The 20,272-nt window shown below is 57.2% G+C and overlaps 3 protein-coding genes across 5 annotated transcripts; 2 read left to right on the top strand and 1 right to left on the bottom strand.

Annotated features, from left to right (window-relative positions):
• Positions 1 to 3,306: 3,306 nt before the first annotated feature.
• Positions 3,307 to 8,273, top strand: IGBP1 (immunoglobulin binding protein 1). Its single transcript, XM_063423109.1, has 6 exons — positions 3,307 to 3,526; positions 4,060 to 4,359; positions 5,537 to 5,732; positions 6,611 to 6,696; positions 7,330 to 7,433; positions 7,772 to 8,273. The coding sequence occupies exons 1-6, from the start codon at positions 3,336 to 3,338 to the stop codon at positions 7,918 to 7,920; spliced, it is 1,026 nt and encodes a 341-aa protein (XP_063279179.1). The 5' UTR covers positions 3,307 to 3,335; the 3' UTR covers positions 7,921 to 8,273.
• Positions 8,274 to 9,535: 1,262 nt separating this feature from the next.
• Positions 9,536 to 15,987, top strand: LOC134564318 (diacylglycerol O-acyltransferase 2-like). Of its 3 annotated transcripts, XM_063423108.1 has the most exons (9): positions 9,536 to 9,575; positions 11,047 to 11,175; positions 11,249 to 11,356; positions 11,601 to 11,671; positions 11,751 to 11,955; positions 12,484 to 12,658; positions 12,742 to 12,944; positions 13,084 to 13,198; positions 15,969 to 15,987. In XM_063423108.1, exons 1-9 carry the CDS (start codon positions 9,536 to 9,538, stop codon positions 15,985 to 15,987), a joined length of 1,065 nt encoding a protein of 354 aa, XP_063279178.1. The 3 variants fall into 3 exon arrangements, with proteins under 3 accessions (XP_063279178.1, XP_063279177.1, XP_063279176.1); XM_063423107.1 differs by lacking the exon at positions 15,969 to 15,987 and having other exon boundaries at positions 13,084 to 13,348; XM_063423106.1 differs by lacking the exon at positions 15,969 to 15,987 and having other exon boundaries at positions 10,981 to 11,175; positions 13,084 to 13,348.
• Positions 14,573 to 19,839, bottom strand: LOC134564317 (P2Y purinoceptor 4-like). Its single transcript, XM_063423105.1, has 2 exons — positions 19,716 to 19,839; positions 14,573 to 16,199 (listed from the first exon to the last, which is right to left on the bottom strand). Exon 2 carries the CDS (start codon positions 16,181 to 16,183, stop codon positions 15,059 to 15,061), a length of 1,125 nt encoding a protein of 374 aa, XP_063279175.1. The 5' UTR covers positions 16,184 to 16,199; positions 19,716 to 19,839; the 3' UTR covers positions 14,573 to 15,058.
• Between the last annotated feature and the right edge of the window lie 433 nt (positions 19,840 to 20,272).

The following is a 20,272-nucleotide window of genomic DNA, read 5'->3' as shown; positions in this document are numbered from 1 at the left end:
TTGACTGGAATTGGCTGTGCTCAGCCCTAGCCCAGCTGGACAATTACTCATTTCCATATCCATTCCATCATTTTTAATGGTCTCTGCTGGGTCACGGAATGAATTCATGAGCTTTCCTTGTAAAACGTCCCCTCCCCTTAATGTGCTCCAGGTTCCTGTGTGAGCAGGGAAGGAATCAGAGGTGGCTCTGAGGATGAATCAGAGAGGATTCAGGGGCTGGAAGTAGAACCCGAGCTCGAGGAGTGCCAGGAGTGAGTTAACCCTCGTTATCAGTTGTTAATGTGCCATTGACCGGCTCTGCCTCCTGCCATCTCCCTTCCGAGAGCGCCTGGAAAACCGCAGCTGCCCAAGGCCAAAAGTTATCTCGAGTTTTCCTTTTAAAATGCAATTAGGGCTCAGCGTCCGACATTCCTCAGAAAAAGGAGTTTCAGCTGCCAGGCTGCAAAACAACCGCAGTTTCTGTGTCCGGAGGGCTGCAGGTACTAAATTAGGATTGCTTCAGTGCCTTCCCTTCATCCGTCTCCCAGCTCATCCCAGATCACAGGGAGGTGACACCGGGAGGCGCTGGGAACTCCGCCGAGCAGTGCAAAACGAGCTGGTGAGAGGAAAAAAACCAACAAAAACCACCAAAAAACACTGGGAAGGATCTTGTGGAGTGAGAACTCCAGCCAGGAGGGTGGGAAATGTGATTTGCATTTAGTAACTACAAACACACATGGCCTGGGGGAGAGGAGAGCAGCCACAATAACAAGGAATGCCCAGGGGAGCTGTCGGGATCCCTCCTAGAGAGGTCCCGTTGGAATTTCTGCCTGGGAAAAGGCAGGGTCAAGTGCTGAATATGCAGAATCCACTCCTCCTCTCTTTGACTCCGGCCCCGACAGGGAAGAGCTGGGAAAGGACTGGATGTGTCACTGTGCAGCCGGAATCTGCGGGAAATGGGAAGGCGCCGGAATTAGCTGGAGAGTGCAAAGGGTCAGGCTGGCAGGGGGTGACAGCTCTGTGACAACGCTCTCAGTGGGAGCTGCTGGAATCCGGGCCCGCACCTGGAATTAGCGAGGATGTGAGATCTGCAGGGTTGGGAGCATCCTCCAGGAACTGGGAGCCAAAGGATGGATGCAGTGGGAATGATACCCCCGGGGGTTTTAAGGGAGCAGTGTTGGTAAGAAAGTGGTTATTTGTTGCTGGTCAAACTTTTGCAAACAATAAAGTCTGGAGGAAGGCGTGTGATTTTCATGGGTGTTTTTGATTTTGCTATTAAAACACTGATTTATTTATTTTTCCTTTTATTTCTCTATTCTTTAAAGGATGCTGCATTAACTTATTCCAGGAGGATAATATCAGCAGGGGTAACAAACCGTTGGTAGTGAAGTATTTTTGAGGAAGGATGACTGTGGTCAAGGACAGGTTGGGACAATCCGTCTGCACAGCCCTGGAGTGCAGCTCGCACTGGAATGTGGAGCAGGACCTGCACCTGTTTTTCCTTGTGCTGCTCACAGAGCTGAGCCAGAAGGAGGAGAGAGCCCAGGATGGGGCTCAGCTGTGGATCAGCTTCTCACAGTATCAGGGAATCCTGGAATGGTTTGGGTTGAAGAGACCTTAAAGCTCATCCAGTTTCACCTGCCAGCATGAGCAGGGAACCTTCTCCTACCCCAGGCTGCTCCAAGCTCTGTTCCAGCCTGCAGTGCTGGGAGTATTTGGGGGATGTTGCTGTGACCTTTGGGATGGTTGGTCCGTGCACTGTCACATCACAAGACACATACATGAGTAAATGCCTGTATTTAAGGAAAAACCCTTCCCTCTCTGTTCTCCTTTACTCCTGGGGTGTTCAGCAGTGTCGTGGTGCTCTAAGGATGACAAACCAGAACAGGGATTGTCCATGTGGGGATCTTCAGCTGAGGGACAGGGACAAACAGCGGTGAGTAAGAGCCATAAGATCCAAGGAGGAACCAGCTGCAGCCTGAGGAATTTTGGGTGTAGTTGGAAGGTCAGTTCTGGCAGGGGCTGCAGGGGGTTCAGGGGGGAAGCAGCTCTCCATCCCTTGGAATCATGGAATTCTTGGATGGTTTGGTAGAAGGGACCTTAAAGCCCATCTTATTTCACCCCCTGCCATGGGCAAAGACACCTGCTGCTATCCCAGGTTGCTCCAAGCCCCATCCAACCTGGCCTTGGGCACTACCAGGGATGGGGCAGCCACAGCTTCTCTGGGAAATCCATTCCAGGGCCTCCACAGCTTCACAGGGACACATCTGATTTGTCCCAGGCTGGGTAGCCATTCCAGCAGAGAGGGAGCCTAGGGCCTCTCTCCTCTGCAGAGCAGACACTGATATAGCCATGAGCCACCCCAGGGCTGCCATCCCACTGGGAATATCCAGGAGATCCTCCCATCAGCCCAGACCTGGGGCCAGACAGGTTTTGAGGACCCCTGGGCTCTGTGAGTAACAATTCATTGCACAACCTGACATGGGCATGAAGAAAACAAACAGAATAAATCCTAAACTGAGTCATCCTCAGAGGCTGAGTTAGAATTACTCAGGAGTAACGAGCAGTAGTGGTTGCTACATCCACACTTTGCCCAGGGCCAGGTCAATCACCTGTATTTCTAAAGGAATTAACCTGCTCCTAAAAGCACAGATTTAACCCTAACCCGTCTAACGTCTGGTCGAATTTTAGAGATTTTAGGAGTGGGAAAAAAAAATAAAAGAAAAGAAAAGAAAAAGAAAATGTCCCACTTGTACTGCAGAAAAAATAGAGAAAAATAGGAAGGTGATGTGGTTACACAATTAAATTGATATTTTGACAGTACTGCACTGTGGAGGAGCTCCACTGTGTAATGCTTTCATACAGCGAGAAAAAAGGGATGTTTTCTACCACTTTATCTAATTATCCACATTTTCTTCCCAGTTTTCCCAGATTCTACTGCCACGCTCCCTGCCAGGACCCTTGCGGGCCGGTGCGCCGGGCAGGACCTGGTAGGGGAAAGTCTTCCGTCCCTGGAGGCCTCTGATCGCCCCGGCGGCGCCGAGCCGCTCCTGCCCGTGCTGCCCGCCCGCCGCGGCGGTTCCGGGGGCGCTGCGCGGCCGCGGGGCGAGCGCGGGGCCATAAAGGCGCCCACCGGACCCGCTGCCCCTCGGCCTGCCCTCACCGCCATGGCGGCGCCAGCGCCCCGGCCCTGCCTAGGCCCTCCCCAAGATGGCGCCCGTCGCAGCTCCAGCCTGACCTCCCCAAGGTGTCGGCCCGTGTTGTGACTATGGCGGTGACCTCTCCAAGATGGCGGCCGGGGCGGGTACGGTCGCACCGAACCGCGCCGGAAGTGGCGGCGGTGCCGTTCCCGGCCCATGATGGCGGAGGCGGGCGCGGGCGGCCCCCGGCTGGCGGAGCTGCTGGCGTTAGGACGGCGGCTCTGGGACGAGCTGGAGGCCAGCACCGAGCCCTCCTCGGGAGCCCCGGCCGTGCAGGACAAGGTGCGGGAGGGGCTGGACGCGCTGCAGCAGGCGGCGGCCATGGTGGCGCAGCTGGAGCTGTTCAGGTGATCGCAGGGAATGCGTCTGAGGGGACAGCGAGGGTCCACGGGAAGGGCAGAGGTGGGGCGGGAGGGGGACAAAATCCCAGAATCACTGAGGCTGGACAAGATCGCTAAGATACGGAGTCCAACCTGTGACCGGTCCTCACTTTGTCACCAGCCCATAGCGCTGGAGTGCCACCTCCAGTCCTTCCTTGGACACCTCTAGGAATAGGGCGTCCACCACCTCCCTGGGCAGCGCCTTCCAAGGCCTGACCACCCTTTCCGTGGAGAAATTCCTGTTGATGTCCAACCTGAGCCCATCCTAGCGCAGCTTGAGGCCGTTGCCTCTCATCCCGTCCCTGTTCCCTGGGAGCAGAGCCCGACCCGCCCCGGCTGCCCCCTCCTGTCAGGGAGTTGTGCAGAGCCAGAAGATCCCCCCGAGCCTCCTTTTCTCCAGGCTGATCCCTCTCAGCTCCCTCAGCCGCCCCTCACGGGATGACTCCAACCCTTTTTCCATCTCCATTCCATTTCCTGACTCCCTGCTCTCTCCCTGGCAGTGAAAATGAGGAGCTGGAGGAGATCGCCTCGGCCGACCTGAAGTTCATGCTGCTGCCGGCGCTGCTGGGAGCCATGACGCTGAAGCAGGTGGACCTCAGCAGGAGAAGGGAGCACCTGGAGACTGCCCGGGAGCACTTCATGAACTTCCTCAAGCTCTGCACGAACTACAGGCTGGGGTCTTTCCAGCTGCCCCCTGGCACCTCCAGGGAGGAGGAAGCCAGCAGCCCCTCGGCCCCCCGGGACCCCACCCAGCCCAACCTGGTGGCCATGGCCACGAGCAGGGCAGCCAAAATTGAAAGGTGGGCTCTGTGCAGTGGGAACGGCTTTGGGAATCACTCTGGGAGGAGCCGGGAGTCTGAGGCAGTGCAGGATTGGACAGGGAGGAGCTTTCCTGGGCATTGGAATAATTTGATCATAAAATGCTCGTTTTAAGAAATGCAGCTTGCTGTTTAGTGGGTTAGGGCTGGGGAGGGGCATTGTGTCTCCAGTTTCCGGTCTCTGAGGAAGAGCTGCTCAAAAACTTAAAACTGGCTCTTTAATCTGTCATAATTCATGTTACAATTACTTATTTAATCACTGCTGGCAGCATAAAGACTTCCAAACTGGAAGTTTCCTACCAGTGGGTGCATTAGAGCTTGAAAAAAAGGGTGGTTGGTGTCTTTTGTGCTTTGGTTGGGATTTTGGCCCCCAAGTTGCTCATTGTGGCAGCACTGAAAGGTCCAAACTGGGCTGGACTTGCTTAAATTGTGTAGAAAAGCATAGAAAAATATGATTTGTATTCTAATTGGGAAGGGTTTCTTTTTTAAATAACTCTTTTTTGCTTCTTGTCCTCTCGGCTCCCAAAGGTTCCTTGGCTCTTATTGTTCATTCTTCAAGTGACAATAACTGAGGGAAAGAGGACACAGGGATTTAGTTTGGAAGTGTTTTATGAGAGTAGTTTCCCCTTTAATAACTAATTCTTGAAAAAGTAAAGATAAATTTACCCTGGAAGTTTATTATATAGGGAGTTCTTCCCTTTAATAACTAATTCCTGAAGAGGTCAAAAAGTCCAAAGAGCCAAAATTCTATTTTAAAAAACACCTGCACACACAAAACCACCTGGGACAGAAGTTGGAAAAGCTTTTTATTGTGTTTGTGTGACATGAAATCAACTCAATCCAGCCATTGCATTGATTTTCTCAGTCCTGCTTTCTCCAGGAGACTGATGTTTCCAGTCTTGTCTAATTTTACTAAGAAGGCTTCAGTTGCCAAGGATTCCTCAGTGTTTAGGAGAAGAATAAAATCAAGGCCCCTCTGAATTTAATGTAATTTTACAGCTGCTTTTAGCAGACAGAAGAGGTTGAAATTCCAATAGGAACCAGCACAACTTCCTTGAAATTTGGTTGATCCTCTTAGAGAGGGTTGTAAAGACCCTAGGGCTGTGCTGGGCTGGAAAAAAAATCATTCCATGATCTGATTTTGCTGTGTTTGAGCCAGATACAAACAGAAGAAGGAACTGGAGAACAAATTGGCCTCCCTGAGCACCTCTGTGGAGAGTGGGACAGCGGATGAAGATCAGACCCGGGAATTTTACATCCTCCAGATCCAGAAATGGATCAACACCAGCCTGGAGGAGATTGAGAGCATCGACCAGGAGCTGGTGATCCTGAGGAGCAGGGATGCAGCCAGGCAGGTGAGGGAACTCTCCTGCGATCCGGGTGCTGTGGGATGGACATGGGGGGATGAATCCCAGAGGAATTCAGTGGCAGAGTTTTATTCAGTGACTTCCCAGTTGGAATGGAGCTCGATCACAGCATGAGCTGATGGGAATTTCTCCTTTCTGAATTCTGAGTTTTGGGTTGGGCTCTGCTGCCACACCTTCCCTACAATCCAAGCCTGTGGAATGCTGGAGCTTGGAATATCAGAGCTGAACTGGGCTGTGCAAAGACTTTTCTGCAGATCCCTAATTCTGAAGAACAATTGGATTTGGAAGTTAAAATAAGGCCCATATAGTTTCTGCCAAGGCTCCACTCCTGGTCTGCACTTGGGTGTTATGTCTGTGTCTGGGTGTTATGGGTCCATTTGGAATGACAGGACATTCCCACAGACATGCAGTGCCTGTGCAGAACACTGTGTCCAGAATTTCTGTGCCCTGGGATGTCTGCTGGGAAGAGCAGCTCCTGATGTGCTGGCACAGCCTCCTGGCAGGGCTGGTTTGGGGGGCTGCAGGACTCAGCTCCTCCGAGGTGTCCTGAAGATGCCATGGAATGACGGGCTCGCAATGTTCCAGTGGAACAATAAAAAACATTTCCTGCTGTGCTCTGAGCTCAGCTCTGGCAGCTCTGCTTTGACCCCAGCAGGTGGCACAGAGGCACAGGAAGTGATTCCTGTGCAGGCACAGTTGCAATTCCTGATACAAACAAATTCAGGCCTCGATTCTCCATCCTGGGGTGTTGCTGGGACAGCTCAGGCGTTTCTCCTTTCTCTAAGACCTTTAGTAACTTCAAGGTGGGAAGCAGAGGGGGAATTCTCATCCCTCAGTTCTCTGGTGACTGTTGTTTGCATCCTCAGACTGCAGCAGCTCCCCGTGGCCCACCCTGGGCAGCCAGAACTCCGATGAAACCCTTCATCCTCACCCGGACTGCGGCTCAGGCCAGGTATGGATTGGGATGATCCAACCATGCTTTGGGGCAAGTGTCAAGCCTAAAATATTCCATCAAGTGCAGAAGTTCAGGTGGTGCCTTCATGTCTGCGCTTGAGTTTGTGGCACCCTGAAATCTCTGCAGGAGTTTTGGCACCTAAGGCACAGAGTGGGATAGAAACAAGATTTCCTGTCATGTTTGGGACATGATTTATGCTGAGCTTTCCATGTATCTGTGTCAGTTCCCAGGGGTGTCCTGGGACCACCTTCCCCTATTCCAGGTTCCTCCAAGCCCTGTCCAACCTGGCCTGGGACACTTCCAGGGATCCAGGGGCAGCCACAGCTTCTCTGGGCACCCTGTGCCGGGGCCTCCCCACCCTCACAGGGGAGAATTCCTTCCCAATATCCCATTTATCCCTGCCCTCTGGCAGTGGGAAGCCATTCCCTGTGACCTGCCATTCCAGGCCCTTTCCCTCTTTCCCTTGGGCATGGGAAGGCCACACTGCGTCACCCCAAAGCCTTCCTCAAGCCTGTCTTGTGACATCCTTATATCCTTAGCACAGATTGGATCATGGAATAGCCCTGTGTGTCTTGCCCGTGTTCCTGCTCATTCCAGGGAATTTGATTGCCTGGTTTTGTCCCACTGCAGGGTGTTTGGAGCTGGCTACCCCGGGCTGCCCACCATGACTGTGGATGACTGGTACGAGCAGCGCCGGAGACAGGGAATTGCGTCCACCCCACAGAGGGTTCCAGGTATGGAACAGAGATGGGAACAGGAGATTGTGGAAGCCTCTTGAGGGGATGGATGAGCAGGCATGTGTGTGGGGTATGGAGCAGCCCTGACTAGGGAAGAATCCCAGCTTTATTAGGAAAACAGCAGGGTTAGACTGTGCTTGGCCTGTCCAAGGCCAGGTTGGACAAGGCTTGGAGCAACGTAGCATAGTAGAAGGTGACCCTGGTGGCACTGGGTGGACTTTTAAGATCCCTTCCAAGCCAGTCCGTGCCAAGGTTCTCACTCCTGCTGTCTGGCAAGCCCAGCTTCCAGCAAGGCTTTGGAGAATGTGGATCTCCTCCCTGTCTCTCCCCTCCAGCAGGTGCAAATGATGAGGAGTCACAGAAGCAGCAGCAGGAGACGGAGGAGGAGGAGGATGATGAGGAAGCTCTTCGGAAAGCTCGAGACTGGGACGACTGGAAGGACACACACCCCCGGGGCTATGGCAACAGGCACAACATGGGCTGATGCTCTGGCTGTCAGCAGGGCCTGGAGATCCTGGGAGAACAACCTGGAGAGGGAGGAGGGAATACAGTGTACATAGGTGGAGCATCCGGGAATTCCCCGGATGGGTGGGGGACAGGATGGCAGGAGGACGTGACCCCTTTGCATTCCATGTCAGACTGGGGGCACTGGTCGTGTTGGGGGGTGCCCCAGAGCTCTGAGGGGCAGCTCCATGAGGGTCAGTCTCCCTCTGCCCGCCCAGGCGGAGGCAGCCTCCAAGGGGATTTAGAAACTGCTCTTTTTACTGTGGGTGGATATATTTATTTTTTTTTGTCCTCTCTGTTTTAAGCAAAATAAACTCTTTGTGCTGCATGGTTCTTGCTGTGAAATTCTCTTGCTCTTCATCCCGAGCTTTTCCAGAGTGTGAACCCCTGACGCTCTCATGGAGCCCAAAAGGGACAACTGGGACAAATGGTGCCATATTCCAAGACAAAGTAGTCAGTGTGCTCTGAAACTCTCTAGAACAATCCCTGAAAGGCGAGAAACTGTCTGAATCCCTCTGGCACCATTCCTGAACGAGGGAGAAGAGGACACACCTGGCACTGAGTTGGCACAGAGCAGGTGTGTACAGGAAAGTCGGGAATCACAGCTGGAAGCTCTTAAGTGCCCAATGTGTGCTGTTAGCTCTCGATGGACTTTTTCCAAAACATAAAATACTGGGATGGAAAAGCAAAGCATGGCCGGCCTTGTGTCACCTGGAACAGTGTCACTTGCACTTAACTTCCTTACCTTGGGCAGTGGGATTCTGTAGAAATTTGGTGGTTTTCCTTCCTATTAGCAGGATTTGGGCACAGCTGGAAGAGTGGGGATGTTTCCCATGCAGCAATCCCTGTCCTCAGAACTGACCCACACCCAGGAAACCTGCAGGGGCTGTGGTCCTTTCTCCCAGGTACTGAGCCCCTGCAATTCACAGGAAGAGTTTGTGGGCTCCAAATCTCCCAGGAAAGCTTTCTGACTTTCCCACCACAATCCTGCAGGTGTGTTTATCCCTTTCCTACATGGTGTTAGCCAGCACTTCCTAGGAGTGCCTCTGGACAGCTGAGGAGTAGCTTCAGCTGACTCCCAGCTGCTCCTATTTCAATTTCTTGTCATTTTTCCCCTCAAACCTCTCCTGACAGTGCTCCAGACTTCCTGGGCAGGAGGCAGAGTGCCCATCCCGGGGCTGAGAGCAGCAGGAATAGTCTGGCGGCCGTGGAGCTTCAGGATGATATTTTTGGGTGTCTCTGGGGCTGTCACATGGCAGTGTTTGTGACATTCCCCCAGCATGGACGGTACCATTCCCAGGGGAAAGCAGCAGAAACATTCCCAGGGGAATTCAGCCCTTCCAGCACCGGCAGCAGGGACTTTCCAAGGAGCAGCAACCTCCCAGCAAGGCCACAGTGCCTCATCCTCTGTGTGACCCTTCCAGGGATCACCAGTTCCTTTCCATGCTCCTAATCCCAGCTGGAGCAGTTCCCCTCCCCTCAGCAGGGCTGGTGTCCCTCTGGTCACCTGGTTAAAGCCTCTGGACACACAGCCCAGCGCCCTCTGATTGCCAGACTCACCTTTCCACCCACGGCACCACAGCGCTCCTGCCACCATGAAAACCATCATAGCAGCCTGCTCCCAGAATCTCAGTGGTAAGAGATTCCCAAAACGTGTTGGGGTGATTCCTGGTTCTCCAGCAGTGTGAGGGACTGGTGGTTGTTTCTGTTTCTCTGCTTGCTTGGGAGTGCTGAGGAGAAAGGGGGTGTTGAGAGCGATTTGAGGAGACCTCCACAGGAAAACGCACAGTTGCTCCACAGGGATGAAATTTTGGATGACATTTGGGAATGTTACACACAGGATTCTCCTTCAAATTCCGAATGTTGGGTTTGCAGAGGCTCCTGTGGATGGGGCTGACGGCAGAGCCCTGGGGGGTTCTCTGAGTCTGCAGTGTGGACATTAATGGGGCTTTTGGAATAGGAGCCAGGAAAAGGACATTAAACAGCAACTGTTTGGTGGGCACAAGTTTGCTGGGAAGACCTCTGTTCCCTGCAACAAGGGCTGGGTTCTGCAGGTGGCTGGGATTTTGGGCATGAGTAGTGGGCGGAAAGGGTCACTCAGAGACCAGCATGCTGCATGGGAGAAAAGGATAAAAATTCCCCACTGGAAAAATCCCCCAATTGCCAGAGATGGCTCCAGTGTTTAATTTATTTAACTTGTCCCATTCCTGGTTTGGATTGAGCTAGGAAGAACTGAACCTCCACCAGCTTCCTGAACCAGGGGTTGGTGGTTCTCCTCTGACCCAAGGATCTTTGGCTTGGGGAGCCACAGGGACAGGGCTACTTCTGTGTCCCCCTGATCATCTGTCTGGCCAACATGCAGATTTGGGGTTGTTTTCCCAAGAAAACAAGGCTTTTGTGGCACTCTGGTGGCTCTCTGGGGTGGTCTCAGCGTGAGGACCTTTGGCCAGGAGTGCTCCACTGGCAGGGCCGGCACTTCAGGCCCATTTTGGGGAGCAGGGATGGGGCCAGGCTTGGAGTTTGGATCCTGGCTCCCAGCCCGGGGAGGTTAATGGTTCACCAAGATCGGCTGGAGGGAAGGGGTGGCAGGGGGAGTGAAGTGGCTGCGCTGCCAGCAGCATGTCCCTGTGGGGACAGAGTGGGACGGCCACCCCCAGCCACCCTGGCTTGGCCTTGCTGCTGGCCTTGGCACTTGCTGGGGGTGGTGCCTCCCTGCTGTGCCAGCTGAGAAATCCCCAAATCCCCTGTGAGCACTCCAAGGCAGGAATGGGAATGGTCCCAGCCCTTGGGAACTGGGCATGGAGCGGGATGTGCCGCTGCTCTCGGCCCCGCTGGTAGAGGGAGCTTTTGGGCTTAGGGGTGCCCAGGTGCTCCCTGCTCTAGGAGCAGCCCTGACTGCCCAGGGCCACCTCCTGGAGTGGTCCAGAGCTTCCTGGGGATAAGCCTCCTCAATTCCACCCCCCACATCCCATCCCTCCTCCCCAGCTGCTCATCCTTCCCACCCCATCTCCCACTGGCACCCCTGGGTGCTCCCCGGCAGCCCGGTGGCCCCACCCGTGTACGAGCCATGCTATTTTGGGCGGGGGCCGTGTCCCCCTCTCCGCAGGCAGCCGGGCCAGCCTCCAGACTGCCCTGAGGACGCTGCTGGCCGTGCCCTGGCCCTCGCAGCGCGACGTGGGCTCCGCGCTCCAGCTCCTGGCCGTGCTGCAGTGGGTACTCAGCTTCTTGCTGCTGGGTGAGTGAGCATGAGGCTGAGGGGGGTCCCGAGAGGGCCACACACCCGCTCACCCCGTGCCTGGCTCCCGCAGGAACCGTCAGCCTCCTGGTCCTCATCTACTTGTTGTTCACCAGCCTCTGGCTCATCCCCATGCTCTACCTGGCATGGATCATCTTCGACTGGGACACGCCAGAGAAAGGTGTGGTAACCATGTCTCCGCTTCCTCCGGCTTTGCAGCAGGATGGGGCTGGGGTCCACCTTTCTTCAGGTCCCTCCCAGAATGTGGAGAGCACCACATCCCGCCCTGCTCCTTGCCCCCACTCCCTCTTCACCAGCACCACGGCGGGAGGAGGGATGCAGCGGGTCCGCGGGGAGCGTTTCCCTTGGATCCTGCTGCCCGCTGGGCTGGGCGTCATCTCCTGGGGCCCCTCCCGGCTTTACAGGTGGCAGGAGGCTGCCGTGCCTGCGGCGATGGACCGTGTGGAAGCACTTTCGGGATTATTTCCCGGTGAAGGTACGGCGCCGGGACGGGGTGGGAGCACCCAAAAGGAGGTGCCACCCTCACGTTCCCGTGACTCCTTTTGTCCCCGCAGCTGGTGAAGACACACGACCTGTCCCCCAGACACAACTACATCATCGGTTCACACCCTCACGGCATCCTCTGCGTCGGCGCCTTCTGCAACTTCATCACGGGCTCAACGGGCTTCGAGGAGCTCTTCCCGGGCATCCACTCCTTCCTCACCACGCTGGCCGGAAATTTCCGCCTGCCCGTGTTTCGGGAGTACCTGATGAGTGGGGGTGAGCGCTGCCTGCCCTGCCCAGCTCGACTGGGGCTGCCCAGAGCCCCTGCCCAGGGGCAGGGGGCTCCGGGAGGGCCCTGGTCCCTCTGAGGGAAGCACGGGACGCACGGTGCTGCCGGGAAGAGGCAGGGCAGGGATGCTGCTCTGCTTGCATTGTGCCTGAGCGACAGCTTCACCTCGCACCTGGTCTGCTCCTTGCCCACACCCTGCCTGCACCACGCCCGAGCTGCACCTTCACCTTGCTCGCAGCCTGCCCGCACCTCGCCTACACCCTGTCTGTACCGCTCCTACGCCTTGCCCGCTCCTTGCCTACACGCTCTCTGCACCCTCCGCCCTCGGTGTCCCCACGCTGCCCTCAGCGCTCCCTGCCCACACCTTTCCCACTCCCTGCCCGCAGCAGAGGGAGCCCTTGCACTGTCCTTGCCCTGGTCCCACCAGGTGCCACCGCTCGGGGGGACCCTCGGCGGTCCCTGCCGGGCGCCCGGGCACCGCAGTGCCGCAGCCCCGGTGCTCCATCCCGCCGTAGGGCTGTTCCCGGTGACCCGCCGCGCCATCGGGTACCTGCTGTCCCAGAAAGGCACCGGCAACGCGGTGGCCATCGTCATCGGCGGCGCGGCCGAGTCACTGTCCTGCCGGCCCGGCGTCACCACGCTCATCCTCAAGAACCGCAAGGGCTTCGTCCGCATGGCCCTGCGGCACGGGTGGGTCACGGCTGGGTCACCAGCACTGCCGCCCCCGCGGGTCCCGGCGGTCCCCGTCACCACCCACCGTGTCCCCTCCTCAGGGCCTTCCTCGTCCCGTCCTTCTCCTTTGGGGAGAACGACCTCTTCCGCCAGGTGGTCTTTGAGGAGGGCAGCTGGATGAGGAGCGTCCAGCGGCGCTTCCAGAAGATGATAGGCTTCGCTCCCTGCCTCTTCTACGGCCGCGGCATCACCTCCTGCCGCTCCCACGGCTTTCTGCCCTACGCCAGACCCATCACCACCGTGGGTGAGCAGTGGGGCTGGCGGTCCCCAGGGTAGGGGGCCGAGGGGACGCTCCCCAGTGTGGAAGGCACCTCCCGGGTCGTGTCCCCAGCGAGCCGAGTGTGTCGCCACCACCCCACACTGACCCCGTCCCCTGCCGGCAGTGGGAGAGCCGGTGCCAGTGCCCAAGGTGGAGAACCCGAGCCGGGAGCTGGTGGACCGGTACCACGAGCTCTACATCCAGGCCCTGCTCAAGCTCTTCAACGAGAACAAGACCAAGTATGGGCTGTCCGAGTCAGACGAGCTGCACATCCTCTGAGTGCCACCGGCACTGGCCCGGCCCTGGCTCATGAGGGCTCTTGCAGGGGGAATTTCAGCCAGCCTGGCATGGGGGATATGCAGGGGACAGTCCCCGCTCTGGACTTGTGTTCCTCGGAATTGAGGGGGAGGTGGGAGGACAGGGGGAAACTTTGGAGGGGAAGATTGGGAAAGGCTACCTCTTGCAAGGGGTTTGGAGGGGATGCGGGTGACACAGCTGTTCCCTGCAAGGGGCTGGTGTGGGGCTGGGGCCAGCAACGGGCCCAGGCCCCTGGGGATAACCAGGTCACCATAAGTGGAGGGAGGGGTGTCATGGGAGGTGGGATTGATGTGGGGTTTTTGGGTTGGCATCCTGATGATGAGTGGGACCAGCCTGGGGGGGACAACCCACCCTAGGGTGGAAGGGGGACACTCCTGGGGGGACCTTGGGGACCTGTGGATGTGGCCTGAGCCAGGACCATACGGCCCCAGATGAGCCTTTCCTGCCATCTCCATACCCAATACAGATTTCCAACCTCCCAACACCTGTCTGTGTGTGTTCTAGATGTTGGGACTGGCAGCACTGTGGCAGTACCCCTGCACTGCCCATGTGGGTGCCCTTGCCACCTCGCCATGTCCCTTCCCTGGCAGTCCCATCTCCAGCTGGGGCAGTGTTTGGTAGGGCCCCTTGCACCCACTTGGGAGCAGCCAAGCAGCTCCCAGGTGCACCTGGGCCACGTTGGGTATAATGGGAGTTGAGGGGCAGCTCTTACTGGTTTGACTGGGCTCAGGGGGCGATCTCCTGCTCTCTCTGCTTTTGGCCCAGTGGTGAGTGAGGGTCTCTCTGGGTGGGACAGGGATGTCTGGGGCACTCTCCTTCCCCTGCGCAGCTCTTGTGGGACAGGACTGTGTGTGACTGGTGTTGTGGCTGGGGTGTGACACCCCAGCGACACTCTGTGTGCCCCTTTCTTGGGCATGTGCTGGCAGGACTTGCAGGGAGTGATGGGGACAGCCTCTCCTGGGGCTCTTGGAGTGGGGACAGGCCTGTCCCTGTCCCATGCCTGCCAGGCTGGCATGGGAGAGTCAACAGCACTGATACCAATCTCAGAGCTCGGCTCTGCGCAGGCACTTGGTCAAACAAAAGGGCTGGGTAAACATTTGAGAAGCAAACACCCATAAAGGGAAATTCCCAAGAGCCTTCCTGTCACCACGGGAGCTCCAGCTCATCCTTCCAGACCTGCCCCAGAGGATTTTCTCCGGGCTGAGTGTGATTGTCTCGTCCCTCTTCCTTATGCTGCAGGGAGAAACAGGCCCGAGTGTAGAGAGGAAAGGTGGTTTTATTGGGGGTCATGGACAGCAAGTGCCCCAGGCCGTGTCACTCCCTCTCTGCCAAAGCCAGCAGTGTGATAGGGACATCTCTGAGAACCCGCCCAGTGTGGGCTCTGTCCCCAGGTTCAGTCTGGTCCCTGCATATCACCACTGAGTCATCTGGAAGAGCAGTGCCTGCCCAGGGAGGTACCAGTGTCCCTTCTCTTCAGAGACTTGTCAGCCCCATGTATCCCCAGGAATTCCAGAGATGGAACACCAGCCTGCTGCTCCAAAAGAGCCCCCTCAGTGTCCTTCTCATTCCCATGAGTGCCCGGTGGCTCTCCTGACCAGCACCAGCACCAGCACCCTCCTCCCACAGCGTCTCAGGGCAGGGCTGGGACCAGCCTGTGGCCTCCAGCCCTCAGCCCTGCGGGCTGGGCAGGGACAGCTCGGCTCTGGGGACTTGGGAGTGCCCACATGGAGCCCTGAGGGGCTGCAGCTCCCGGAGCCCTAGGCTGAGGCTACAGAACCCCCTCAGCACCCTCCTCCGCTGCGTGCTGTCCCGGTCCCTCGGGTGACACGGGCAATGTGGCTGCCGTCCGTGACATTGTCTGTGAAGGGTGACACCAGGGCCAGGTCCAGCGTGGGCATGGGCCGGAGGCGCTGGGCGGCCCCGCGGCGCAGCCAGCCCCGGTACTTGTCCCCAGCCATGAAGTACAGGATGGGGTCAAGGCAGCTGTTGATGCTGGCCAGGGGCCGCGTGATCTTGTAGGTGAAGTTGATGATGTTAAGGGTCTGACAGTCGGCCTGGAAGTACCGGGAGGTGTAGTAGAGGGTGCGGGTGATGTGGAAGGGCACGAAGCAGATGGCGAAGACGGCCAGCACCACGATGATCATCTTGATGGAACGCCTCTTGTAGGAGGGCATCCGGAGGCTGGGGCTGGAGAAGCTGGACTTGCAGAGCCGCTTGGCCATCAGGCAGTAGCACAGCACGATGACCAGGAAGGGCACCCCGAAGAGCAGGGCCATGACGGAGGAGCTGTAGTGCACGTAGTGGTCGAACTCCTCGGGCCTGGTGGTGTCGTGGCACAGGGTGATGTTGCCCTTGGAGCTGGTGGTAACGAAGATGAGGTTGGGGATGAGGCAGATGACGACCATGAGCCAGGCTGCCACACAGATGATGCGGGCGTGCTTGGTCTTCACCCACTTGAGGGAGCGGATGGGGTGGCAGATGCCCATGTAGCGGTGCACGCTGATGCAGGTGAGGAAGAGGATGCTGCTGTAGAGGTTGGCGTAGAAGAGGAACCGCACCATCTTGCAAAGCCCCGTCCCGAAGGGCCAATTGTTGCGGTCGGCGTAATAATAGACCAGGGTGGGCAGGGACAGGACGTAGAGCGTGTCCGAGAGGGCCAGGTTGACCATGTAGGTGGTGGTGGCATTCCAGGGCCTCATCCTGGAGATGAACATCCACAGGGCCCAGGAGTTGAGGGGCAGCCCCACCACAAAGACGATGCCATAGGAGACAGGCAGCAGGATGAACTTGAACTCTTCGTTGAAGACACACTTTGCCTCGGGTGCTGCTGTGGTGTTCCCTCCTGGCCAGGGAGCCGGCGTTGGTGTCCACGGGGAAACTGGGAACATCCTCACCGGAGTGCCCATGTTGTGCCAGCCAGACCTAAGGAACAGTTCATAAAAGTACACTAGTCACTGATTGCGACCACTGTCAGACACAAAGCGTGGAAGGGAGCCAAAGCTGCCAGATTTCCTCCCCCTCCAGGAGCTCCGGCCACTTTGATGGTTCTCTGGTTTTCCTCAACTTGCGCGTGTTTGGGCCTCGTGGGGAGCCGGGGGCGGGGGCCGTGCACTTGGCAAAGCCTCCCCTCCGCAGCCCCTGCACCGACATTAATCACTCATTAATCCGCCCTCGGAGCCGGCGCAGGCAGCCGGGAGCGGGCCGGGGACAGAGCCCCGCGCCGGCCCCGCCAGGCACAGCCCCACGGCCGCCGAACAATGAGACCCTGATGAGCACCAGCTACCCCCGGCCGGGGCCAGCGCAGCCTCTTGGAAGCTGCCTCAGCCTAATTGGCACCATCCTGACAATGCCGCTGCTCCCGGAGGGCTGCTTGGGAGAAGGAAGGCGGGAGGAGAAGAAAGGCTTGTCTGGGGGAATGTTGCTGCCCAGAGAGATCCTTGGGGGGCTGTTAGGGGAACCTTTGGGACAGAGTGTCCCTGGACAGCGAGGAGCCGCTGGCTGCCGGGTGTTGTCCACAGGGAAGGGATGAGCTGAGCCCTATGGAGAGGAGCTGCCAGAGCCAAGTCCCAGCTCAAGGCAGAGCAAGTTCACAAGGCAGGCAGGACGTTCTCTCCTGTGCTGTGCTAGGATTAAAGGCTGGGATCTGTGAATTCCTGGGAAGCCAGCACGAGGACAAACTGTCAAAGTTCCTTACTCTCTTCTCAAGGGAAAAGGGAGGGGGTGTCCAGCAAAGGACCGGTGAGGGCTGTGCCTGTGCCTTGACCCCTCCACACCCTTGTGAAATGATTCCTCCAATAGAGGATGGATGCCTGGATGAGTAACCTGGGAGTAGGAGCTGCTGTGCTGCTGGTGGAGACCTGGGTGTAGCCAAGCCATATTTGATGAAGGGAATGTGGGAGCATCTCCAATTCCCTTAGTCCAGAGCTCATCCAGGAGGTGACGTGCACCAGGACAGGGGAGGACTCAGGGCTCAGGGATGCAACTTAGCTGGAGCTGGTGCTACAAGGTGGAAGGACACATTCTCTCAGGCTCCTTCCTCCCTTGGCTCCCTCATCATCCCACTTCTAGTTTCCCTTTGCCCTGAGGATGTGCAGGTTTCTCCCAGCAGGAATATCTCATAGGTGTATCTGTGGGATCATCCCTGCCACGCCCTGCTTGGAGAGACACCTGGGGTTGACAGAGATGCTCATAAATGACTCAGCAGGCAGATGGGACAGTGCCCCTCCAGCCGCACTCCCGGGGCTCTGTTTGAGTTGCGGGCTGAGCTCCGGGCCCACATCCAACACCCTGAGGCTCTCAGCCCGCCACAGCTCCCGCCTTTATCGCAGGGATGAGTTCAGAGAGCAACAGGCAGGTCCTGATCAAACATTAACAGTGAGAAGAAGTTGGTTTGTTTTCCCAGAACCAGGAGGGCAAACAGGTGGTAGGAAAACCTGAGCTTGCAAGCGAGGTGCCAGTGGTGGTCCTGGCCCAGCAGCCACATGTCCCCAGGCTGCTGACAACATGAGGGGCCAGGAGATTTAGTTTCCTCTTCCAGCCTATGAGTGCAAGGGAACACAAAGCCTTGAGCCTGACCAGAGCAGAGCTGTTGCAGGTTCAGTGTCCAAAATCAGTGTCCGTGACACAGGTCACCAATTAATTAATATATGGAGAAGACAGTAAATAAAAGTTAATAATCAAGGGTGAAAAATGCATAAGGAAAAATCCTGAGCAGCTGTGGACTGCTGGACTGCACAGAGGAGAGCACAGGCACCTGACTTCTGGCAGCTGATACAGCCTGAGCGCAGTCAGCAGCAGGATTTAACCATTCCCAAGCACATTCCTTTGAGGATAACCAGCAAAGTATAGAAATGCAGAAGATGACATTCGGCAAGTTACATCTTAACAGGTTTCTTGTTTCCTCATCTTAGTCAGGACAAAAATCAGTGACTGAAATTACTGAACCATATTGCTGTAGCCTGAGGACACATCACCACCAGCCCCATTCCTATTCCTTGCTGACATTCCTAGCAAAGCAATCCTTGGCCATGGGCTTTTGAGGAGGGATCAAGGTGTGAGCCAAGAACTGGGATTGATTGTTGGAGCACAGAGATGGAAGGTACTGGAGGGGAAGGATGTGGAACAGGGAGATGGAATGTGCTGCAGGAAGAGGATTTGGAGCAGGGAGATGAAAGGGACTGCAGGGAAAGGACTTAAAGCAGGAAGATGGAAGGTGCTGCAGGAAGAGGTGATGTTCTTGCTCTGCCCGTTTTGTGGATGTACAAGTAACACTGCAGAACCCCTTGCCCATGGCAGGTGCATCCCCCAAGGATGGTGTCTTTGGAGAGGCCTCTGATTTTTCCCAGGAAGGAGCAAGGGGTCCTGGAAAATGCAGCAATAGCCATGGGCCAGTGGCAGGGGCAGGGGCCAGCCATGGGCCACACGTTGAGGGCACATGGTGCCCTTGGCCACAGCATTGGCAGCATTTCCCTGACTCCTGGTCCTTCAGGTGTGCCCAGCCAGAACTGTCCATTGGCCCTGCTGGCAGTACCAGTCCTGGTGGGATCTGAGGGCTCCCCCTGCCCCGGGGATTCATGAGGGTGTTGGAAAGGCTCCAGTAAAATGAAGGAGTAGTCAATGCCAGAGCAGTCCTGCTGGTGGGACAGGATGGGAATCATGGTGTTGGGGATCATGGAGCAGCAGGCAGGAACTCAGAGAGGGGAGGTGATAGCAGATTTTGGAGCTGCTGCCAGGGGATGGGTGAGCCTGGGACTGGCTGCTGCTGGAGCATGGGAAAAACAGGGCTTTTCTCCTCGCCTAAGCCCTTGGAAATTGCAAAACAGGGGGAAATTATGCAAAACATCCTGCAGAAGGACCCTTGTCCCTAATCGCCGCGTGGTTGGTGCAGCCAAAGCCTTGGCACAAGGGGATGTGGTCTAATTCCAATCCTTCCCTTCGCCTGGAAGAGCAGCCAAGGCATGCTCTGCTGGGACACCTCCCTGGGGACACAAGTGGGGTCGGGCATTTCCCTTGCTGTCCACCTCATCCCCTGGCCCGAGGGGACCCTGGGCAGAGTGGGTGTGAGGGTTCCCTTCCACCCTGGCTGGGTTGTCCCTGTCCCCCACCTCACTGGGAATGGGCAGGGGCCCACAGTGTCAGGACGAGCCACTCCAGCACCAGGGCAGCTTCAACCCATGAGGAGACAGAGATCTGGGAGATGGAGAGGAGGATGAAAGAGAGGAGGGGGCCACAGTGGGAAGGAACTGTTGTTTTAGAGAGAAGGATATACAGAGGGATTTGGGAATGGTGGAGGGCTGGTGAGATCTGGCTGGCCCCCACCCTGCACCCATCCAGCCCTGCAGATCCCACCTCTGACCCTCGCCCCCGGAGCCCAGTGGGACTGCATGACCCTGGCAGGGCTGTCCCTGCTGTCAGCAAAGAGGGGCTGCCCCGGCTCACCTGCAGACCTGGGCGGCTCTCAGCAGTGGGGCCCCCACGGGGAGAGCCTGTTCCCCACGCAGGACGGGGCCATGCCGTGGGGCTGTGGGCGGCCCTGGCCGTGCCCTGCCGTGCCGAGTGTGCCCGCTCCCGCTTCCCGCGGCCGGGAACAAAGTGCCCAGGGAAGGCAGGGCTGGAGGCGGGCAGAGGCGGAGGCAGGAGCTGCTCAGCCCCACTGCGCTCCCATCCCTCTGTTGCCTTCACAGGCTTTGAGCCACCTGCAGCCCCAGGACCTGGGGCAAGGTGGCCTCTCCCATGGGGTCACAGCCCTTTCCCCAAGAGCACCGCGGCCCCTCAACCACGAGGGCATAACCCCACATCCATGAGGGCACCGTGTCCCCTCGCCCATGGCGACCACATCCCTCCACCCATGGGGACCATGGTCACTCAACCAGAAGGTCCATCGTCCCTCACCCCTGGGTTGTGTCTCTCTGCCCATGGGGACCACGGCCCCTCACTCATAGGGACGACCCCTCAGGCAAGAGGGTCGTAGCCCCTATTCCTGGGGCGCGGGGCCC

The sequence above is a fragment of the Prinia subflava genome, chromosome Z (genome assembly GCF_021018805.1).
Source record: "Prinia subflava isolate CZ2003 ecotype Zambia chromosome Z, Cam_Psub_1.2, whole genome shotgun sequence".
NCBI classification, from domain to species: domain Eukaryota; kingdom Metazoa; phylum Chordata; class Aves; order Passeriformes; family Cisticolidae; genus Prinia; species Prinia subflava.
The sequence above is the reverse complement of the archived record's forward strand: the minus strand, read 5'-3'. Positions and strand labels throughout refer to the sequence as shown.

Bases quoted from the DNA above. Each gene is read 5' to 3' on its own strand.
- IGBP1 (XM_063423109.1), top strand. From the start codon at position 3,336: ATGATGGCGGAGGCGGGCGCGGGCGGCCCCCGGCTGGCGGAGCTGCTG. The intron at 4,360-5,536 runs GTGGGCTCTGTG...TGTTTGAGCCAG, and splicing joins AGGGCAGCCAAAATTGAAAG to ATACAAACAGAAGAAGGAAC. The intron at 6,697-7,329 runs GTATGGATTGGG...GTCCCACTGCAG, and splicing joins CGGACTGCGGCTCAGGCCAG to GGTGTTTGGAGCTGGCTACC.
- LOC134564318 (XM_063423106.1), top strand. From the start codon at position 9,536: ATGAAAACCATCATAGCAGCCTGCTCCCAGAATCTCAGTG. The intron at 11,956-12,483 runs GTGAGCGCTGCC...ATCCCGCCGTAG, and splicing joins GGAGTACCTGATGAGTGGGG to GGCTGTTCCCGGTGACCCGC. The intron at 12,659-12,741 runs GTGGGTCACGGC...TCCCCTCCTCAG, and splicing joins CGCATGGCCCTGCGGCACGG to GGCCTTCCTCGTCCCGTCCT.
- LOC134564317 (XM_063423105.1), bottom strand. From the start codon at position 16,183: ATGGGCACTCCGGTGAGGATGTTCCCAGTTTCCCCGTGGACACCAACG.